Source organism: Carassius auratus, chromosome 26, assembly GCF_003368295.1.
Source record: "Carassius auratus strain Wakin chromosome 26, ASM336829v1, whole genome shotgun sequence".
Classification (NCBI taxonomy): domain Eukaryota; kingdom Metazoa; phylum Chordata; class Actinopteri; order Cypriniformes; family Cyprinidae; genus Carassius; species Carassius auratus.
Window position 1 is genome coordinate 7,036,676 of NC_039268.1, and position 25,013 is coordinate 7,061,688.

Genomic DNA, 25,013 nt, shown 5'->3' on the forward strand with positions numbered 1-25,013 from the left:
AATGGCTGCCCACTGCTCCGGGTGTGTGTTCACGGTTTGTGTGTGTGCCCTGCTGTGTGTGTGCACTTTGGATGGGATAAATGCAGAGCGCTAATTCCGAATATGGGTCACCATACTTGGCCACATATCACTTCACTTTTTCAGATCATAAGAATTTCCTATTTTATGGCAAAACATTCAAGTTTGTCAGGCCACCATAGAAAACAAAAACTCAAGATCTTCGCAATTAATGCCACAAAGGGCTTTAGATTACACTGATCAATACTGGTGTTGATCTGTTTAAACCTCTAGGAGAAGTTTGTTTAAATACAATGCCTTAGAACTTGCACAAAACTTCAATTAAATGTAATTCAAATGTATTTGTATAGTGCTTTTCATGATACAAATCATTTGCAAAGCAGAAAATTATGTTTCTACAATATATTTAGTTTTTAGTGGCATTAAAAATTCCTGTTAGGTTACATGTTTCTACCAAAATTTGTACATGCATGTGAAACATAGCTTGAGGGGCAAACGGATGGATGGATAAGTAGATGGATAGATACACAGCTTCTGTCAGACATAGGCCCTGTCAGTTAACCCCAAAAAGACAAAAAATTATGATATTCCGAGGAAAATCCAGCCACCAAGAGCAAATCAAATCTAAGCTTTAAATTAGAAAACATGTTCCTTGAACACACACAGAACTTTACTTACATTGGCAAACTGTAAATATCATCAACGCATGAAACTTCAACAAAGGTGAAAAAACTGAAAGACAAAACACAGAGAGCTTTTTATGCTATTAAGATAGAATATATGCTATTAAGAGAAATATCAAAATTGACATCCTTATCAATATCTGGCTAAAAAAAAAAAATCTAATATGCAATAGAACCCATCGGGCTCTACGGGTGTGAAGCCTGGGGCCCCTCACAAACCAAGAGCTTACTAAATGGGCTAAACACCCACTAGAGAGTCTGCAGACCAAACAAAAAATTGAGTACAGCTCAGAACCCCAAAAAAACCTAAAAAATCAGGAGCTGGCCCCAGAAAGAAACACACTCGGCCAATTGGATTTAGAGCTTACTGCACAATAAAAACTTAGACAGACCAAACCAAACAATTAAAATAAAAAGAAAACACCTAAAACACTGGACACATGCAACAGCCCAACAAAGTTAACAGGAATGCTATTTAGCCCTAAGAGAGAAACGAAGAAGAGAATACCTGAGCACAGTGACCGACTCTGAACTAGATAGATAGATAGATAGATAGACAGACAGACAGACAGACAGACAGACAGACAGACAGACAGACAGACAGAAAGACAGACAGACAGACAGAAAGACAGACAGACAGATAGACAGACAGATAGATAGAATGCTGTTTGCACAAGGGACCCACCCCTCAAGTGACTTGATAGCGAGCTGTATCACAGCAACACATGGTTTATTAAAATGATGAATTGCACTCACATCGTCACCTGAGAGGGTCGGGTGGCAAAGTGATGCCCCCAGGAGAGAGCCACATTGTCTAGAGTTTGTTTATAAACTCTGCCAAGTAACTTCGTATCATCTCTGCATTTTAAAACTCCTGTTAGTTTGCCAGGTGTTGAATTTACGAGGATCAGGATCATCATCACACTCAATTATTTCAGTTGTCATCGTTTTATTTAGAGCTACACGGAAATTAACGCTGGTGGGGTGTGACCACTGCTGTTTTCTGTGGAATCGTGTTTCTGCCAAGAACCTTGCAACGGTACGTTCTGAGAGAACGTACCGTTTTTTTTATCCCGTAAAAAAAACGGTATCCCGTGGATGAAACTGGCTTCCATAGGTTTGTGTAAATGTGTTGAGGGTTTTATTTATTTATTAAAGGTTTTTATTGTATCATTACTATTATGTTTTTTGACTGTTTCAGTGGTTAAGCTTAACCTATAAAACTTTATAGGTGCTAAATTATTGTCCACTTGGTTTAACATGTTCTACAAATATTCTATTTATGTTCTGCTGAACTTCTCAACTTTGTGTTCGCAGGTTCTCTTTAAGATAGATGAAACTTCAGAGGGTTGCTCTTGGCATAAAAACAAAATGTTCTCTCTTTCACGTGCACGTATGTACACTAGAGGTTAAACAGGCAGTCGTGACATGGAGAGCACTGGGAATGACAGCTGATGTTTATTAGGGTCAAATATTTCACAAAGACAGCTCTTATTATTTCATGTCTATTGCTGCATGTGGCTAAAACATGATTAAAACCCAACCCTCAAGCAACACTTACCCTTTAAAAGGATATTGAAAGCATCTATGATAAAGCCTGGACCACACCCAAAACCGTTCCTGAAGAATTAGAACCTCCTGGGAAGAAAAGTGGGGGGGTCACAACCTATCCCAAGTATTTAACCTCTGTAAACATGAGCTCCTAGTTAACATATTTTAAGATTGCCTGTCAAACACATTAGAAATAGATTGTCTCTCACCACTCCCCAAAAAAAGGAATTTATTTCAAATACATTTATATCATACTAATTATAGTTCAAATGTATTAACATATTTATTGACATATTGTTTGAGACATACTGATATAAATATAACAGATAAACTTTATTAGGAGTACTACTTATGCACAATGCATATTTCCTATTAATAAGCCTAAAATGTGTTTAATGTTACCATTACTGAGGACTGTATGATCTATGCAAGATAATTAAAATGTACCTGAAGTATACTCACAATAGTTCCACTTTAGAACAATCAAATATACTTCAGTATATCTTTAGTTGGACTTTCTTTAGCATTTCTACACACAGTTAAAATACATTAAGTAAAATCAGTTAGCACACTTTCAGTATACCAGTTTAGCATAAACGTACATTTGCGGGGTATTTTTATTAAGTACAGTACATAAATATGCAAATGTATTTGAGGTAAACTTAGCATGGAATAAATGCATTTCAAATACATTTTAGTATATTTATTTTTCAGTAGGGGAGTATGAAGAAATGCATCTGCATATTGCTATACCCATATCAGCACACACACACACACGCACACACACACACACATACACACACTCACAGATAGCCTGGAGACCAAATAACTTGTCATTATTTTATCACGTTCAGCAGTGGCAGACATGTATCTGTATCAGTGTATGTATATATAAGCAAGGTACTATTTGATAAAAAAAAAACGTAAAAAAAAAAAAAAGTTTACTTAAGGTAAAACACTGCAGGCAAAAAGAGAAACCAAAACTGCTTCTTCATGCACCTGTGAAGTTTTTAATTTTGGGCTTTTTGGTTTATCATAAAGTGTTTTTTCAGTCAAATGGAAAGACAACATGCAAAAGACACTGTTAAGTGTTTCTTTTATAGCACTTTCAATAGATTTCAATTAAAATACATACTTTTAAAGGCCCTTTTCCCAAAATGAGTTTTTTTTTCTCTTACACTGAGCCATAAACTCCACTTCAGTAGAACATACACACAACAAACTTTACATTTTTATTCCTGTATATATCCTGAAGGTTTTTTACAAAGGGATTTGTTCGTATATAATTTGCTTGATTATATAACATTTTAATCCCCCAAATATTTTGAAAATATTCTGTTTTCATGTTCATAGCATTTTCTGAATTATGGCGTGACAAAAATGAGACACCCAAAATTCCCTCTGTAAAAACCTTTGACTCATATATAAAAATAAATAAATAAATAAGAATTTTGAAACTGACATTATCCAGTGTAGATTTTTGTACAAGAAATATGCAAATTAGCGCATGTTTCATTAAATAATTACTCTTGTTCATATGTAACAACATTTGACAGCATTCCTGTCAAACTTAACGTTTTAGAACACTTATAATATATAGAAAATAATAACTATTATTATTTTATTTTTTTACCTAATTCACCTGAAGTGTCTCGCCTTAAAATTATTCTGACTCTCAGTCTGAGAATTTGTTATTTTATATTCATTGTATTTTTCTTATTTTCTCCCTTGCTTTTTTCAGGGTTTTTTCTTTTCAGTTTTTCTCACAATTCTTCATTTATATCTCACAGTTCTGGGAATTCTGAGAATTGTGAGGAAAAAAGTCTGAATTGCAAGATATAAACAGAATTCCAAGAGAAGCATTGGAATTTTGAGATTTAAAAAAGTAATGATTACCCTTTTTTATCCATGTTGTAAACAAACTTCCATACAAAATCTGTATAATGTATAATGCAGTTTATTGTAAAATCAACCTGACAGCTCAAAATTGTATTTATAGGCTTACCGTAGTCAATAGTTAGAAGGCATGAAGACAAATATGAACCCTGATTTTATGTACTCATTGAAAACTGAAATATAATTCATCTTTAACCAAAATAACTTCTAGTAGTGTAGTAATATGAACTTCCAAATTACTATGGCAGAATAAAATAATGTATTGCTTTTGAGTTGAGGAGTATAATAGGGGGAGAAAAACATTATCATCAAAAGGAATGCAAAAAAAAGAAAACATTCTTTCATGTACAGATGACACCTTTCCTGAGACACACTTTTAAAACTCTGTTTGCACATGCTTCAGTCCCTGGCGGGCAGAGTATCTCGCAGAAATCTCTCATTCCTGAGGTGTGATTGGAAACGTCTCAGTGCAGTTATTGCACAAAAAGCCACATTTACATCACTGTGAACTGTATCTTCATTGTATGCACTGCATACGTTCAAATGAACTCATCACAGTCCCCAGGCTATAGCACAAACATTTAATGAAGCTATACACACAGTAAGAAAAACAAGAAAGAGTCGTTCATCATCTGGTTGCCATGGCCAATCACAATAACAGAGCAAAAACAATAGAAAGTGTGTGAGGGAGGTGACTTAGCAATAAAAGATTTAGGTTGCATCCCAAAGGTTCAAACCCCGAGTGAGCACCACTGCGCCAGAGGTTCCTGTAGTGTGCACTGTGAAGCACTTCAGAATAGTCAAAGCCTGTAAATTAAGCTACAGATTCCTTTTATACACCATACAAGCATAAACCTGATTTCCAATCATCAGCATATTATGCCAGTGCTAGTATAAGCACATGCCTACATTAATCCGAATTTTGTGTCATATAACACCTGTTATTCAGCTCATATCTGGTTGAGTGAATTTCACTCGAGGCATGAAGGTTACTATGGGCACAATGTATACTAAACAGTGAGTCAGTTGAATCAGGTGGGCATCAAGTGATCTTTTCTTTTCACAAACTAAAAAAGGCCAGCAATTAGAGAAAACAAATTCCTTGCATAATGTTTGTGTGATATTTTCTTGTGAAATGAAATCAAATAGAACTAAACACACTACTCTTGAAATGGTTTTGGGTTTATTTCAGATAAACACTGTTCTTTTGAACGTTCTATTCATGAAAGAATGCTGAAAATGCATCACCGTTTCCACAAAAGCACAAGCAGCACAACAGTATTCAACAGTGATAATAATAAGATGTGTTTGTTGAGACCAAATCAGCATATTAGAATGATTTCTGAAGGATTATGCGATGCTGAAGACTGGAGTAATGAGTTATTGCAAGAATAAATTACATTTTAAAATATTTAGAAAACGCTTGTTTTAAATTGTATACAGTTGTGGCCAAAATTGTTAGAACAGCCGACATATCTGAAAATACTGACTTTTTTTTTTTGCCTCCAAAACATGATTTCATTTCACAATGTTCATGAAACATGCAGATGGTTGTACTGTTTTCGTGCACTTTGAACTTTAATAATAGGTACATGTATGTCCATCTTTTGCAGCACAGCAGCACATCTCTCTGGCACAGTGTCAGTGTATTTCCTGAGAACTTCAACACTAATGTTATCCCATGCCTTCTGCAACTCAAGCCAAAGGCTCTCCTTTGAATCTACAACAGTACATTCTGACCAGTTCATATTCCAACTCACCCCAAATTTGCTCAATGGGGTTGAGGTCCGTATACTTTGAGGGGCCAGTCCATCATTTCTGAATGTTTCAGCAGATTCCTTCCATTGAAAGTAGCTCTGGCAATAGTTTGTATTGTAATGGCCAATTCAGCAAAAACGACTGACCTCTTAAATACGCCAAGTGTTCTAACAATGGCCAGCAATCTATGGAAATGGTTTCACATTTTACAGTTATGTTTCAGTAGCTGTTTGGAAGTAAAGCATTCCTGTCAAGTCTTCACAGATCGCATCATTTGCAGCAGCAGCTCCACCAATTTGCATATTACAAAAAAAAAAAAAAAAAGGCATGAGGTTGTTACTTAGAAAGCTAAAAAATAGCAGTTACATAAACTCATGGCATCTGTCCAAGACAGGTTATTTGTTCCATGTGTATTTATCTTATCTGTGCTATGTGCTCAGGACTTTAGTTCGTGATTACTGGAAGTGCTACATGTGATGTCTGATCAATAAACAAATGTGTTCATGTTTATTCATTTTTTATGACAAGCCATATAATATTAAATCACATCCGAACATGGTACTGACCTGTTCTAGTTTTTTTTCTTTTCGTTGTAGTGACAAGAAATTCTACATTCCAGCTAACACAATGACTAAAAACATAAAAGCTTAAGAAATATGCAGATTATCTTATTTTGAGTTTTTCTTGGAGACGGTTATGGTTTCAGATTGTATTTTGTTGTGAGTCACTACATAGTCATTCAGGTGTAAGGTGTCCAACAGAGTGAGCAACAAACCTGCAAATGTGCCCATTTTAATTAAGGGATTTATTAGTACACTGTTAACCACATCATAAATCAGAAAAGACACAATCATAAAACACTCATAAAAACTGACGGAATGGAATCCATGAAACAAAGCCTTCATCAAATGATTTGGTTTTAAAGGTGTCAATTTGTAACTGGTAAAGAGGTGATGCTTGCAATGAAGTAGTATTAAAAAAAGAATAACCATTTTAAACCATTAATAATAATTATATGGTAATATATGATAACTTCTTATTTGTCAAATAATTCATTTAAATCACTATACAATTTCAATTGAAATGACCTTTTTCTGTATTTTTGAATAAGACATTTTTTGAAAAACATTACAAATCTTACTGATCCCAAACTTCTGAAATAATATATTACTGTTTTACTGAATTTCTGATCAAATAAATACAAGACTTCTTTCACAAACATTACAACATTCTAATTAAACCAAACATTTGATTGATTAATTCTATGAAATTATACCTAAATATAAATAAACACAAAATTGACGATATTATATGAATTTTTTCATATTCATTAATTCACCCAATGAATCCTATAATTTAGTTAATTTAATTAAAAATATCCACAATAATTTATCCAAATTCTCCATTTAGAATTTTTTTTATTTAGAGAACTGTCACTGCTTTTGTGAGACTTGATTTTGATCTCGATGAAAACCAAAATGCAGAACAAATTTCTTTAGAAAACAAAAGAATCAAATAAAACTTGATTAACAGTTTCTATTATGACACCCCACCCATTTTTGCATAAACTGGGTGTGGTGTCTGATAACATAAGACATAGAGCAACTCGTTACGACAACAAACTGAAGCGATGTGCACTAACTAGTTCTTAATGCATTCCATTCAGCTCCTATCAAAAGAAGACATTTGCCTGTGCTTGCTTTACATCATTTACTTGCACTTTCAGTTTTTTTGTCATACGTTCTACACAAAAAGCTGACTTACGGAAGCTTTTGAGAATGAACAAACAATGAGGAAAAAAGATTTATGAGGCGTTGCGAACAACACGTATATATACGTAGTGGTGAAATATTTGCATTTGTATAACATTAGGTCTTTCATCCATCTTTAGTGTCATTGTTGCAGTACAAAATAACAGATCAACATGAACATTCGGGATTGGAACCCATTAACTTTGAATTGCATCAGGCACAGGAGAATAGAAAAAGAAATTGAGAAAGCTAAACAAAAAGAAGGAAATTAGAAGAAAACGGAGGGATGGGTCACCCAGTGGGTCACTTACCACATTTCGGATGTGACCTCAATGTCCTGATAGGCTGAAATAAAACCAGGGAGGTTTGGGTGTGTCTATAAGAGCAAAGCTGGTGTGTGTGTGTGTGTGTGTGTGTGTGTTCAGATGCTGTACTGGGCCACATTTCCTCAGTGCACATATAGCTTAGGCAGGGCAGATTGTTTCCTGACCATCCCATGTCTCTCTGCCCTCTGTGCTCCTAAAATAAATACATTTTTACTTATTTAATGCATTTATTTTAAGCAGGGATAGAAAATATGAATGTTTTATTTTTTTATTACTATTGCACTTCCTTTATTTAATAAGCCCTAAATAGTAAGTATTAAATGTTGCTATATAACGGCAATTATACAGGGACCCCCTTCCTAAAATGATTACACAAAGCATTTTATTTTAGAATTCTCCTCATCAATTTCAATATTACAAAAAACAAATATTTTCCTGCCTTTCAGAACAGTAGTCTACATGGAAGGATTGATACTTATTTTGATAAAGGGGGGGGGGGGGGGGGGGGGCTAGTATTTCTGCAATCCACAGTTGTAGCAAGCAGGTGGTGAGATGAAAATAATAATGGCCATGGTAAATATGATACAGCTTCTAGTAGGAACTCATGGAACTGGTAACACCACCTTTTTCTCTCTTTTTTTTCTCTTAATCTATTTATTTATATATTTGATATTTACTTAATATATTATTATCGTACTGGCTATTTTGCTTCAAGCATTTATTTTTTTTAGTGCTTTGTTTATGTGTCAACTACATGATTGTTTATACTGTGTTATTTCTTGCTTACGAATAAGAAAATCAGTAAAGTATCATAAAAAACTATACCCAAGTAAAGAAACCAAAAAATATGTCAAGCTTACTGAAGACAGGAAAACTATACAATAAGGCCAAAAAAAAAAAAAAAAAGAAATAGAAATAAAAACATATAAAATAGAAGTACATTGAAAACTTGAAGCACTAGAAATAATGGGGGTTAGAAACTAGAAATCACATTCAGGGCCCCCCTTCTCATTGGTTCAATGAAATCTTCTGAACCTTTAACCCAGAAGGTCTTTGCACACCAAGTCCGAAATTCTCATCTGAAATTTTAAACATTAAAAAAATAAACACAACCTTACCACTGCATCCGAAAACTTTCGTCTGTCATAAAAATGTTTTGGATCAGGTTCGATTTTCTGTGTTTTCACATCCATAGCATGCATTTTGATAGAAAGAGACAAATACGAAAAAACACAAACTAACATTTTTGACTCGTTGTGCAAGTACCTTTACAGCAGCCCTGGATAGCACCAAGTTTATCTATAAGGCTGCTGTCACTTTAAGACTGAATGCACATATCTAGACGTTTTCTTTTTCAACTGATTATGTTCACCTAAACTGTATTTACAAGGATGAAATGGACAAAAAATTGACAATTTGATCATTCAGCACTTAATGGGTGTTCGTTTCAGGTGTGTGTGCTCAAACGGCCTAACAGTGCGCACACAGCCTAAACTAACATCTTCGGTGCTTATTGCACTTGAAAGTTTTAAAATCATTTGTTTTTAAACCACAGCTCTTAAAAAAAACATGCAGCCTTATGTGTCTCATGCATGGGATAAAGAGAATTAAACATATTTAAATGACAATAGTCCAACTTTCTCCGGTTTATTATGTCTATGATAAACAGGACTACATTCTCAACTGCACACCAATGCCCTGCCAACCAGCCACTCTCACAACATGATGGTGACTTTTGCAGAAGCAAACACATTTTGTTTAAAAAAAAAAAAAAAGAGACAGGTGTGGCAAAACTTCAAATAACTGTTGCCAAGTGAAAAAATAGGTGTGAAAAGTAAGTAAAGGAAAGGTGACGAGGAAGCTGAACAACAGAAAGATGGCTTAGCCAACAGCTAGTCTGATGCCTCTTTTGTAAAAAGATGTGTAGATAAAAAAAAACAAGCATTTGAGCCATTACACAAAACAACAGAGCTAGACTGAAGTGTAATTAAAGACAGGTGAGAAAGCGAGAGTGGGAGGTTGTGTGCATGTGTGTGCTAGCACACTTTGTTCTGAATTCATTTTAGATGGTTAAACTGAGCTTAACTGGCACTTACTGTACCTGGAAAGCTTGGACACCTGGCAAGCAAAAGACAGTTCATAACAGCTGAGGAACAAGATCTACAGCACTTTGTTCTTAGTTTACATGATTCAGAAAACAAAGGAAAAAATAAATTATATTGCTACACTCATTGTTACACAGTTTTATTATAAACACTGTATAAAATGGTCCATATCACTTCAATGCTGTTGGAAGAAGTATCTAAATATGCACCTCTTAAAAAGTAATGTGTGCATCTACTGTCTTCTGGCAGTATAATCTTGTGGGCTACCGTACATCACACAGATTCCAGGGCTGAAGTTACAATTGCAAATGGCTTAGAAAATGTTTGATGAGCACTGATGAATGTTGCATAAGAGATGATGCCTCATGTCACATTCATGTCCAACACAAACACATCATGACAGCAGCTTTCTTCAGTCGGTTTAGGTTATTAATAGCCTATTACAGAATTCTTGATTACTTATTTTGGTTCAGAACACAAGTGAAAGCTAATATACAATATTTTCCAAGTCTACCGACTTATGTCTAAATAAATTTGAACTGATTTATATTCAAATTCTTCAATGCTATTTTTTTTTACATTTTAATTACATGTGATCACATATATATAGCCTATAGTAAACACACTTTAATTTTATGCATTTGACAAAAATACAATCAGTGGTATCCTGTTTGAATTGAAAAGATTTCACTTTGTTTTCTGCTTATCCTTCCATTAATACCAAACAGTTCACAAAAATTTAAGCTTTCCCAAATCTGAATGAGTTGCTTGTGTTGTTCAAAAAAGATGCTATTTTGAACAATATTGCTAATCAAACAGTTGATAGTAGCCAGCTACATCCATAGAAGGGAAAAAGTAACACTATGGAAGTAAATGGCTACCAAGCACCTTGCAATGCAGTCTATATATAAAAAAAAAGAAAAAAAAGGGGCGTTCTGAAGAGCATAGTTACTGTGATTGAAAGTTACTTTTCTGTAGAAACCTGTTTTGTAGAGTGACAAATTGCACTTCTCTGTTTGGCAGTCTGATAGGCAAGTCTGGGTTTGGCAGATGCCAGGAGAACTTTACCTGCCTGACTGCATTGTGTCAGCTGTAAAGTTTAGTTTAGGAGGGATAATGGCATGGGGATGGTTTTAAAGGGTTGGGCTGTGTCTCTTACAGCCAGTGAAGGGAAATCTTAATGCTTTAGCATATGAAGACATTTTGCAAGTGCTATGTTTCCAGTGTCGTGGGAAACTTCCAGCATCTCTATGTCCAAGCACATAAAGCAAGATCCATAAAAACACGGTTGGATGAGTCTGATGTGGAAGAACTTGTCTGGCCTGCACAGAGCCCTGACTTCAACCCCAGTGAACACCGTTTGGGATGAACTGGAAAGGAGACGATGAGACAGGATTTCTTATCCACCATATGTACCTATCCTCACAAATACTCTACTGGAAGAATGGACAAAAATTCCAACAGAAACCCTCCAAAATCTTGTAGAAAGCCTTCTTAGAAGAGTAGAACCAGCTGTGAAGGGGATCCAAATCCATACTGTATGTATCGTACTTAAAATGTCATTAAACGTGGTTTCCTAATAGTTTTATCCATATATACCTTAATTTTTTCACGTTAAAGAGCAAAATGAGATGCAATATTTTAATTAAAGAACAGCTCAAACAGTTGCTTTCAGAAATGAAAAAATGTTCTTTAAATTTTCTTAATACTTAGCTAACTTGTACTTACTTTAGATCCAGTCAAAACCAGATGCAATTTTACACAATGAATCTTAAGTCTGATTCAAAAGAACACCTGATTAAAAAGACCAGAGCATTATATGGAACTGCTCTTCCGTAAAACACTAACACACACACACACACACACACACACACACACACACACACACACAAACTGAAAAAAATCAAAGGGAAACTAACACTGTAAAGCAATAAATCCACACAACTAGCATCCATTTAAAATGTTTTAATGCATATAATAAGAATAATACTCTCAATAAAAACCAATAAAAATAAAGCACTTCATCAAGGATGAACAGTTTAAACAGCGTCCGTCTTTCCAACACTGGGAACAACAAATGGAATTCTCCAGAAAAGCACATGAGGTCAAAGGCTAAAGACATATCGTCACGCAAATGATGCAAGATGATCTGTTTTCTTTCTCATTCACACACTCCCCTTAATTTCCATCCGTCAAAACATTTCACACTCAAATAGAGAGGTGAGGTGACAACTCTTGAACGTGCGTTTAAAACAGACACTCACGGACAGACACATATCTATGCACCCGACACATGCAGTTTGTCACAGAGAGAGTCCTGAAATACAAACAGATCTTTGGTTCAGTGAGTACCATAACACCAGCAGTGCAGCCAAGTTGCTAAAATGCCATTAGTGGAGACCTAAAAAAAAATCCAAATAACCAAACTGGTGGATACTGTGCTTATATGTGTAGTTTTGCATTTGTGTGTAGCAATGAAAGGGACTGACTATTGTCTGAAGAGTTTTAATGTTTTTTCGGGAAAGTGTGAGTAAGGATTTTCTGTTAAGATCAAGTGATTTTTGAGTAAATCAGCAGCATTCGGTCTGAGTCTCAGATGAAAATAAGTATGAAACGCTTCTCTATTTATTGAAATGCACTCAGATTTGAGCTCCTCTTTGATTTCTGTTAGAACAGAAGATTGTGCAGGTTTACAGTGTTTACTGGAGGGTTATCTTTTTTAGTTTATATTGCACTGGAACACAATAGTAGATTTCAACATACATGCATGCTCACACACAAACATTCACACAAAGTAAGAACAGGGTGCAAACAATACGCTGCACAGCGAGAGTGCATTTATCCGTAGCCTTTCAGCGGGCTGTTCAGTGCTTACTGGGGAACTGTCAATCTGATGCCTGAACGCCAATCAAATCTACCTTAGAGGCTTTGTTGGGGTCAATGCCTTGTTAACAACAGCAGGGAGTGTAAAAAAAAGAGTGTGGATTAAAAATGTTGACCCACAACTTCTCAGTCCAGAAAGTAAACATCAGTCACAGATGTATATAAGAACCGGAAAAGGAGCAAATCGAAAGGATTTTTCTGAGCTGTTTAATGTTTTGATCTTTTAGGTTGTTTGATCAGTTCTGGCGAGATACTCTAAAAGACACTGTTTCATCTCTTCAAGAAGATCTAAGGTGAAGGATCTTCAGTGCCCTGAAAACCTACCTGTCCACCTCAAATAAGATGGCATCACCTTACTTGACAGCAGACTGTTGAGTGTTTATAAAGACTAGACTTTGTATCCTAACTGCCAGAGTTATTGGTTGTTGCTCGTGTTGGTGAGGTTTTCCTGGTCAGGGAAGGAGCTGTTTATACCCAGACTGCTGAGGAGATCTCGGAGTGTGGATACAGTGTGCTGCAGCTCTGTCCGTTCCTGCTGGAGAGTCTTTACCTCCGACTGTAACTCGGCCTCTCGATTCACCAGGCCGTCCACACGAGTCTCCAGACATCTGATCTTAGCATTGGCAATCTGATGGAAGACAATAATTGTTCAGTTCAGGCCAGATACGATGTAAATATAAAGTCTAAAATATTCAAGAGTCTTTGCAATGAAACAATTCAAACTATATTTGATTAAGTAATTGAATAAATAATTTTAAACAAAACAAAAAGAAAAAAGCACACAAATCAAACCAAAAGAAAAGTAAAAAAAAACAAAAAAAAACAAAGCAATATAAAAAAGTTTTGCAGTGCAATATTATGGATGCTGTGCTAAGTTCATAAATATGCATCATTTCACTTTGAAATATGTATAAAATATTTAAGAAGAATATTTGCAAGGAACTATTCATACTATGCCAGATGTTAACAGCTGAATAAAAAATACAAAAAGCACACAAACCACACTGAAATAGAACAAAACAAGAACACAAACAAAGCGAAAGTGGCAAAATAAATACAAAAAATAAACTGCAGCTTTCACTTTGAAATGTTGTTATGGTAATGCTGAAAATTCAGATACAGTGTGAATAAGCCTTTAATGTAGGTGAATGCATTTATATAAAGGGATTCTGCTAGTAGTATGGGCCACCTGAAGCTCCTCTAGGAGGTCTAAGTTTTGCTGTCGGAGGCTTCCATTGGTCTTCTCCAACTGGGCCACGCGCTGTGATTGGCTGAGAGTGGAGGGACCATCCAAGAGCTCGTCCTGAAGAACATGATATTCCACCTCATAGGCCTGCAGCTGCTTACTGATATCCATCTCAGACACCTAACAAGGAGACAGGTACAACTTTACAAGATGAGAACGTCAAAGATGGACAAGTCAAAGCATGTTTCTTTGTGTGTGTGTGTGTTGTGCAGACAAACTTCAGTTTATAAGATTGGGGGGGTGGGGGTTCTAAAAAACTCTACTGATGAATGATCATTCAGCATCCAAAAACAACAAAGTGAAAACATATGCCCTTTGTGTGTTCAAGCTCCTCACAACTTGTGTCTTGTTTTATAGCGTCATAAATTCCTAATAAGTGGAAGGTGCTCACACATGAAATCAAAGTACTGCAATTCAAAGATTTTTAAACAATATATAAGTTTTTATTTTAGGAACAAAACAACAACAACAACAACAACAAAAAAAACGAGTAGAAATTTGTACTGTTTTCATAAGTTCTCATAATAAAAAAATTATATTCAATAAAGAGCAGAGTACATACAGAGATACTTGGTTTTGCTTATTGCATTTGTTCACATTGTTACTCTTGCTTTATGTGAATTATTTTCTTGTTGCGAATTCTATTAATTGAACATGGTTGAGCATCACTTCAAATATTCAACAGATGGGACAGAACTTGTGGTAAATGTCTTTCATGAAACATTTTTCACTGTTTCAGACATAAAACACGCATACATACACAGACACACACTTAGCAACACCCATACTTCACTAACTCCATCTATTATTCGTGCCGAGCTCACGATGACACTAGTACTTATAAAAACCACATATGAAGATGAACACAGGACACACCCGAGAACGAGTATGTGTTGATTGTGTAGGGAAAGACACACGTATATTGCTGTCACCACAAAAGCACAAATAGAATCCACACCCAAATGTGCCACTGCCTTAACACTTAGTGCAAGTGAAAGTGCATACTGTATGTGTATATGCGAATTGGACGTATGTTTGGAATGCAGGTACAGTGCACACTAACACTGAAGAAGATGTTACCTGATTGATTGTTTTTTCCATTTGCACAAGGCCGAGATTGGGTAAGGTTGTTTTGATGAACTCGACAATTGACTCAAGATTGTCATGCTGCAGAATTAGAGGCTTGTGGCTACCAAGAAGACTCAAAGCCACCTTGAAGATGACCTCTGATCCCTGAAGGAACAGCATATCTGGAAGACATAAAATCAAGAAATACTTTTCAGTTTCTTTCAAGGAATCCATTTGAAGATGGCAGAAACGAACAGAAATAATATTTTACTTCAATAGTGTATAGTAATACAATAAAAAACATTATTTATGTTCACAAATGAAGTTTAATAGTCTATTAACAGCATGCCTGATAAATACATTATGGTTTAAACGGTATTAGAATCCTGGCAGAGAGCAGTAAAACGATAATTATTAATGATATACTTAAAATAGTTACTTCATGTTATGGCATATAAACAATATATTTTTAATATTAACTTTCTTTAAAATGTTGTCTATATAACAAACAAACAAAATAAATAAATAAAATAAATGATTTAAACTGCTTCACAAATCAAAATGTTAGTCATTTATTTAATTACACAACTTGTCTTTTTAAAGGGGTCATGTGACGCGATTTCAAGTTTTCCTGTCTCTTTGGAGTGTTACAAGTTGTTTGTGGATTAATAAGATCTGTAAAGTTGCAAAGACTAAAGTCTCAAACCCAAAGAGACATTCTTTATAAAAGTAAAAATGTCCACACCCTCCTAAAAAGCCTTGTTTAAACCCGCCCCCACATCTATGTCACGATGTGGGAAGATTTGCATAATGCCGCCCAAATGTTCACGTTAAGAAAGTAGGCGTAACATTGATTCTCGCTGTAGTATTGTTGCCAACTGCCAACATGTCGTGGAGACGCTCAGAGATGTATAGTAACGAAGTAGAACTACTTCACTACTGTACTTAAGTACTAAAAGGCGGTATCTGTACTTTACTAGAGTATTATTTTTTTCTCCTACTTCCACTTTTACTTCGGTACATATTTTCGCTGAGTTTAATACTTTTACTCCGATATTTTTTTATGTGCTGCATCGTTACTCGTTACAATTATAATAATGTTACGAATCATTCCATTACAAACCACTGCCAGAACTGTAGATGGCAGATTTGATGAAGCTGGCACATCATTGAGCGAAACAAGCGATTAAAGAAGACTGCGCGTGACTGAACTGCTGTGAAGAGAGAGATGAACACCGAGCCGATCCAGATAATGACTCGTTCACGAGTCAAGAACCGGTTGCATCGGTTCTCGGATGACCAGTAACGTTAGTTCTTTCTGACAGTTCGATTCAATAAACCAGTTGAAGAAAACAGTTCACCGATTCTTTTGCGCTCGATGCAATGGCGTCATTGGCGTTGACTGCACATGGGCTCATAACATTAACACAGAATCAGTTCAGAATCAATCACCAAAAGAATCAGTTCGGTTCAGATGCTCTGTGTGTCGGTTTGCTTCACGCTAAATCACACATGCGCAGTATCATCAGCTCCTCGGTTCACGAATCGGACGCGTCTGACAGAAACGGTTCTTGACTCTTGAAAGAGTCATTATCTGGCTCGGCTCGGTGTTCATCTTCAGTTCTCTCTTCACAGCAGTTCAGTCAGTGTACTGTTTGAGTCAATGAATTACTCCGGGATATTGGTTTGTTTTAACTCAGAGGGAGTGTCAGCCACATTAAACAAGTTAACAGCTTAAGTCATTTGTGGATTAATGCGTATTGGAGACGCGAACTGTTTAAAACGATTCAGTTCGATTTGGTGAACTGTTTCAAAAAGATCCGGTTACATCTAATGATTCATTCGCGAAACAGATATCACAAACAGACACGGAAGAGAAGACAATGCTGAATAAAGTCATAGTTTTTGCTATTTTTGGACCAAAATGTATTTTCGATGCTTCAAAAAATTCTAAATGACCCTTTGATGTCTTACGGGTTTGAAACAACATGAGGGTAAGTTATTAATGACATCATTTTGCAAATTGGGCTAACTAACCCTAGTAACAGTTTTTTGTTTAAAGAAGTTACAGTCAAAGGAATTGTGATTGTCCTTTAGGTTAATCATTTGAAATAGTAAAAACAATATGTTCAAACGTTTGACTACTTTCTTTAATAGCTACGTAACACAATACTTCTACTTTTACTTTCAGTACTTGAGTAGTAAATTTTAAAATAGACTACTTGCAATACTTAAGTACAAAAAATTTTGAATACTTTAGTACTTCTACTTAAGTGTGGTGCTTAAAGAGCACTTCAACTTCTACTCAAGTCAATTTTTTGATAGAGCACTTGTACTTTTACTCAAGTATGGGTCTCTAGTACTTTATACATCTCTGGAGACGCTGTGTGTTTTGTTGCGAAAGAGAAAATACTTTGTTGGCCTTCCAAAAGTGGACAAAACTAGAAATCAGTGGTTAAGTTGTATTCACAACACTGTTCCAGAACAGTTCAAGCCAAATATTTGCATGTGTGCAACGAGTTTTATGGAGGGCTGTTTCGTGAACCTGAGAGAGTAGACTACAATGCCGTAGTTCTGACTCAGTCTGTAAGTATGTTTTCGTATTTAAAGAATTTGCCACTGATGATTCAAACATGAGTTCTGAGCAGTGTAGAGTTGCGCTTGTCTGTAATTTATCACACATTTATCACAAAATGCAGACATGGTTTTATGTTTATGCGGCATGATGCAACGCAATGTGTAAAAAACAGTTTAAGTCATTATAATCAGTAATTATGTCCTCTCTGGATGCAACAGATGCCTTGTTTGTAATAGGTTTTATTGGTTTCGTCTCGTCACTCCAGGACACGGCATCACAGTATGTGAAGTAGAGCCCGACCGATATGGATTTTTGGGGGCCGATGCCGATGCCGATATTAACTCGAAAAGAGCCGATTTATAAGCCGATATTTTGATTTTGAAAATAAACTGGATATTAGACCCATTTCCTATATACTGCACTTACACAACATTCAATAGCAAAATATCTGCCTGTTCTATGTATGTGGGCTGTATAAACCATTTTCCAGAAGAGATTATGTAAAAAAAAAAGCCTTAGATTATAGTCTCAATGACTAAACAATTGCACATCAAAAGTATATATTTTTTAATGGTCAAAAAAACACTTTTACTTTCTTCCAGTTGAAGCTGGTTTTAACAGTCTGTGTGTGTTCTGTAAATAAATTATAATACTAAAGTTAAAGTATTTGCAGAAGTAGTCCCACACTTTGCTGCTACAGCATTCACCTTTTTCAGGTATCTGTAGGCCAGAAAGAGACAGAGAAAGAATAAGCATGTGTATTAATAATATCACCATGTATCATTACTCGTGTCATCATTAGAATTAGAATTATAATAAACAGGGATCTCCTACATAGGCAAAAATGAGAAATATATTTTTTTTTTATTTGTCAACCAATAGGTATTACCTATTACCTACTTCTATTTAACAATATTACAACATTTTCCTGTTATGTCTTTAAAGCTGCTTTGAAACAATCTGTAAAAAATAAAAATAAATAAAAAAAAGCGCTTGTTCAGCTCACATTTATTTACATGTCCCCTCTGGTTAATCATTTCTGACGCACCTACTCGAAGTTGAATGGTTAACGTTAGTGTCATGAACACACCGCTGTCAATTTTGAGAAGAACCACCTTCAATCACGTTAATAGCAAGCATTTAAGGGGCCTGCTAAAAAGGAAGCTATATTAGCGTTAGAATAACATAAGGCTGTAAATATCGAATATTTTAGTAATCGGGTCTATGATAGGCTTTTGTACATTCTGCTGAACAACAGCCTTTAACTGGACTTTTATTTTGACGGGTTGGCGTACATTTACAGTTCTGTGTATGCGATGTGGCGCTGTTTTTACTTAAATCAAACGGTCAAATGCTCATGAAGTGACTGTCAGAGCAGTTCTGGGGATGTTGTTCATGTGTTCACGTGATTATTTAGTGAGACAGCGGACGCTGAATTCACCGCGAGCTTAATGCGCGCTTACGTGTGTTTAATGAATGAAGAGGCGCTTCTGCGCCATTCATTAACAGAGACGCGCAGAACATGCAGGATTCATATTTAAAAAGACTATTCCGGCTTAATACTTACAGATATTCGTCCATATCGTGATTTGATGTAAGTGCAATGACCTATTTTTAATGAATTCATTCAATAACATAACAGCTGTACATAACTTCTAGTCATTGCCCCCCTGCCACAGTTACCCGGTCATTATGTGGGAAACACTGCAGATATATTTAGAATAAGTTAAACGATAACGTTATAGTTTGACATCTTATTAACGTTCGCACTCTTCCACTGATAAACATAGTATTAGCTTCGTGGCTAATCTAATATAGCAATGCATTAGTGGCTGTAAGTGATGTTACAGAATATTTATAAGTGATAATGATAGGACCGTTAGCTAGAACTACCACATCATTGTATAAACAGTGTATGAACTAAATCATTTCACATGAAGAACGACAGACTCACCGTCAAAACAGAAAAAAAATCTCCGTGGCTGGCTTGGCTTATCGCTTTCTTCGCTAGTGAATTTCTGGCGCTGTTGTCAACTCTGGAGCTGCAGAGCTCCCTCTGGTGGGTAAACTATGCAACACTCATAACATGAGTAAAGCATGAGACTCCGTTTCTCATGTTCCATCGGCCATTATAAACGCCGATGCCGATTTAAATGCAATAAGCTCATATCGGCCGATAATATCGGCCGGCCGATATATCGGTCGGGCTCTAATGTGAAGGGGTGTGACATTTTCCGTCACACATGAAGTATTCGGCCAATCACAACGTACTGGACAGCCGGCCAATCAGCGTACACCTTGCTTTTCAGAAGGATGAGTATTGTAAAAAATCTACCCGTTTCAGAAAGGCGGGGCATACAGGAGAAAAAATAATGTACAGTGTGTGGAATTTTTTTTTTTTAACCTGAACCAAAGTTTTTTTTAACCTTAAACCACATAAATACATTTCATTACATCAAATATACAAAATAATGTTATTTTATACCAAAGTCATATGACCCCTTTAAAATAAAACCAGTAGTTAAATAAATGTAAAAAAAAAAAAAAAAAAAAAAAAAAAGATGGTATTGGTAATAATTATACATTTTTTCTCAAAATCATGCTTTAAAATAATTTAATGGCCACCTAGCTGTGCATTATGAATAAAGACAATACTGAATAAAATTTTAATTAAACAATACATTATTTAATTTTAATAGTGATTTTTATATTATTTAATATATTGATTTTTTTTTTCTCAGTGTCATGCTGTAATACATATACATATATATATATATATATATATATATATATATATATATATATATATATATATATATATATATATATATATATATATATATATATATATATAACAATGAAAAAAGCAGTATAGTAGTAAAAATTGTTGAGAGTTGTGTTTGTTTTTAAGTGTTAGTATGTCCATGTAAAGGCAAAGAAATGTCAATAGAAATGTGTATGTGGAAGTCAGTGTGTGGAAAACGAGATGCTTCAACATGGTTCAAACGATTACCCATGGAAAAAGGTATGTGAGTGTGTGTGTGTCACAAGGTCAATGACATTCACCCTTATAATCACACCACACACAGTGTCACGGAACTGTGATTAAGCAAAACAAGGTTAGCGCCAGTCGTTAGGCATCAGTGATTCTGATTACTATGCATAATTAACTTTAGCATGTCCACAAAAGATAAAGCGTGATGCAAAGGATAAACAGAGTCAGAGAATTTAACATTCTGACAAAATAAATGAATGTAAAGTATTTATGAAGATGCTTAGTAGTGAATTTAGGAACAATACCATCATACATACAATAATTTTACTGTTCTAAAGAATATTTTTCTGAACTTATGTATTTTCTAAAATCTGATACAAAGTGAACTGATTTATTTATTTTCTGACTGCAGCTGCCTTTTCAATTGTTATATATAACAATAATAAGACACATGACTTATTATTCATGGGAGCAGCATAAACGATTCAGGATGAATTATGCGACAAAAATAGACTTAGGGTTAGGGTTTTAAGAAAGCATATGCAATAGCAGTCACCACTTAAAGGAGAAAAATAGCATATAAAGTAAAAATAAAAATATAAAAAATATAAACCCAGGTGCAAAAATTCTTCCCCAACTTGAAAAACCACACCTCAAGATGAAAACTGATGCCAACTTCCAACATTTTGTTAATATCTCTCAGTAGACAGGGTGTGTCTGTGTACGTGCAGATACGTGTGCACCTGACGGTATATGGTAACGACAAAAGAGAGAGAATGCGCTGTTATATGTGTTCCATAGTGTGCTTCCAGACAAAAGAATGCCAGACATGTAGGCCATCTTCATAAACACTTCTAAGGAAATCGAGAGAATGACAATCCATCACCATCTACCACACTGGCATCTGATCAGCCTGCTGATATCTCCAAACACGGTTTCATTTTTTACTTTTTATTTCAAAAGAAGATGCTTTTAATCTGTGGCTGGTATGGCTCGGTGGTTAAACATCTGAGCTGCTAACAAAACCCGAGGTTTGTAGGTTGCACACAACTCACTATTATGCCCTTGAGAAAGGAGCTTGTCCAAAGGGACTGTCCCTGCTTTAAATAAACGTGTTTGTTAAATGTATAATTATAAAAAGCATTGTGGTAAAGGGCAATCTCAGGAACTTGTTTTGATTGGAAGTGTGTACTGAGAGTGTGTTTGTGTATTGAAGAGTTTCTGAGGGTGTGTGCATTCACCGAACACTCGAGCCACAAATCCAAGAGGGAAGTGTGACGCAAAGGCGGTGAGGAACCAGGGAGCGGCGTAGAGACTGGGGCCGATCTCGTACAGCTCCAGATGAGTGTACAGCTCCCTGTGATAATCATGCAGCAGACGGGACAGCTGATACATCTGAATCTAAGAAAGAACGAAGAGCAAAACAGTTACTGACCATTTTAATCAGAAGAAAATAAAAAATGCCCGCCAAAATATTGCTATGATTTAATTAAACTGTATAATTTAACCCAGTCCTAACACACTAAAACAACCTCTCTCATCTAATGAACCTTGTTGCTTGGTTGTGATGTCATTATTGAGCACTGCATACAGTTATCGTAACAGATTCTTCTTGCATGCTTGGCTGTGGAGTTTTTTTTTTTTTTTTGCTTGATTTGTATCAGAGCTGTCAGAGCTTATATATTACGTGATTGATTATGTTGATTTGATTTATGGTTGCCGTAAATGCAATATAAAGGAATGTACTGCATTACTGAATATGAAGTGAACTGAACACAATTTAAATTAGGTCTTTAGAACAATCATCTGTGAAATATCATTGTTTGTATTTCACATTTTGGTTTTGTAGGGCAGAAGCAGAACATGTGGTCATGCTGAAATCAGGAAACCTCCCCTAGTAAAAAATAAATATACTTTGAAATACATTTATTTCATGCTAGGTATACTATAAATACATTTATGTATTTAGAAATACCCTCTAATTGTACTTAGTATACTTAATTGGAACATCTGATTCTGTAATTAATTGTGCAGAAGTAGTGTTGGAGAGCAACTAAGCATGATTGTTCTAGAGTGGAACGATTAGAGCTGTAGTCAAGTCCAGCTTTGTCGAGTCCAAGTCAAGTCCAAGTCCAGGACTAGTCGAGACCAAGTCAAGACCGAGTCCAAAGAGGTTCGAGTCAAAGTCAAGTCCAAGTCCAAAAGTTTTGAGTCCAAGTCCAAGACCGAGTCCAAATGAAAGAAAAAAGGGTCCTCTTCAAGACCACATACTTAACTACTGATAATGTTTGTGATGAGCGAGACAGCATATCTCCTATTCTAAGAAAATTTATTTACATTATTATTTGTAATGATCAAAAAGCATGTGCAAAGTAACAACTCTGTAGGACAGGGGTCTCCAAACTACATCCTGAAGGGCCAATGTCCTGAAAAGTTTAGCTCCAACTGGCCCTAACACACCTGCAAGATTAGTGTGTCTAGTAAGAGCTTGATTAGGTTCAAGTGTGTATAATTAGGGTTAAAGCTAACAGGGGCGTTACACAAGATCCCGGGCCCTATGCATAGGCAGTCTTGATGGGCCCCCATGGCCCCCACCCATGAAAATATCCAGGTAAAATAAAATATATTTCAGATTCATACTTTTCAAGGGCCCTCTCTTCCTTTGAGGCCCTGGTAATGAGTACTGGTTTTACCCCCAGTCCGACCCTGGGAGCTAAACTATAAAGGACACTGGCCCTCTAGAACAGAGTTTGGAGCTGTAAGGTCAAATTATTTTTATGTACTTTATTTTCATTTTATTTACTTAATAATGCTGCTTTTGCTGACATTATGTCTGTGGTCAAAAAATAAAATGACTGATGCCTTGGCACAATGCACAGACACACGCAAAGATCGGCATATGACAAATGCGCGCAGCAAGGCTAGAAGGGATACGTTTGGCTCTACTGGGCATGCGCACATAAATACAGCGATATTTTTGTCATACTGTACTAGTCGAGCGCTGTCGGAAACAATCGACTACTCCAGCATGCATTAACCATAATGCATACAAAGTGTTTGCAAGTACGACTTGAATTTTAGAATTACAATATTGCGTGGAGCTGTTACTATATGACCTTATCTATGTTGCATGTAAAAATAAAATATGTAATGTAATAATTAGGGTTGTGCCTGAAGCCGAATGCCTTCGGAATGGCAAGGATAATGGCTTTAAAAACGAATAACGCACAATGAATAATTCTGCCTGAATACTCGGCTGAAGCTGACACAGTCTGGTGTTTGCTAGATAACAGGTGAGCCAGGGCATCAGCGCCAGAAGTGAATGAATGTAAACTTTACGAGTGAAAAGAGCGCAAATCAAACACCGCATTGTTGTCGCCTCTCTGCGTACCTCTCAGAAATCAGAGCGATACAAGAGTAATTTTACCTATAATAATACATCATACACGTTATAGTATTTGTATATATTTAAAAGGCAATGATTTAAAGCTTAGGCTACGATATGATCCGAATGAATGGAATAAGCACAGCGCGCTCTCCAATCAAACAGCAGTGCTGCGCGTCTCAGTCTCTCAAAAACCAAATCAGTTCTCTCTCAAGAGTAAGCTAATAATCAGCTTAGATACGGATACATTGTCCACTTGTCCTACATGTTTGCATCTTTACCTTTTGCTGGTTTGCGCGGAACACACACATCTGTTTAGTGAAGTTCATTAACATTAAGACTCGCTTAAAGTGTTCTGCGTAATGAGAATGTGTGCATTGAATGGATTCAGTCGTGTTCAAATGATTACTAAACGTTTGTCATGACATCTCTCTGCTTGCACGATAAATATTATTTTAGAAATTAATAATTATTTCAGTTTAACACGACATACTTGTTCAGTGATAACTACGAAAAAAATATAAAAAGTCATAACAGCCTTATCAAGTAAATCTACGATGTTGTATCCGAATGCAGATAGGAAACATTTTGTGATTAGATACAAATACTCGACTCGTGGTTCATGCTATTGCAAATGAAAACACTAAATCTTTTTTTTTTTTTTTTAATGGATATGGCATTACATATTTAAATTGTCATGTAACAGCCAGTAGCCTAACTCAAGCATTTTTTTATAAAAAAAAAATCGACTACTAGAAATCTGTAGTGTT

General features: G+C 35.7%; 1 protein-coding gene across 6 annotated transcripts in view; it reads right to left on the reverse strand.

Annotated features, from left to right (window-relative positions):
• Positions 1 to 12,038: 12,038 nt before the first annotated feature.
• Positions 12,039 to 25,013, reverse strand: part of LOC113044189 (TBC1 domain family member 1-like) — a 61,787-nt gene continuing 48,812 nt past the window's right edge. For all 6 annotated transcript variants that reach the window (XM_026203908.1, XM_026203907.1, XM_026203909.1 and 3 more), the window contains 4 exons: positions 22,100 to 22,259; positions 15,298 to 15,467; positions 14,161 to 14,337; positions 12,039 to 13,599 (listed from right to left, as the gene is read on the reverse strand). In XM_026203908.1, the coding sequence (XP_026059693.1) occupies positions 13,387 to 13,599; positions 14,161 to 14,337; positions 15,298 to 15,467; positions 22,100 to 22,259 (720 nt within the window). In that variant the 3' untranslated portion in view covers positions 12,039 to 13,386. The remainder of the gene's footprint in view (positions 13,600 to 14,160; positions 14,338 to 15,297; positions 15,468 to 22,099; positions 22,260 to 25,013) is intronic.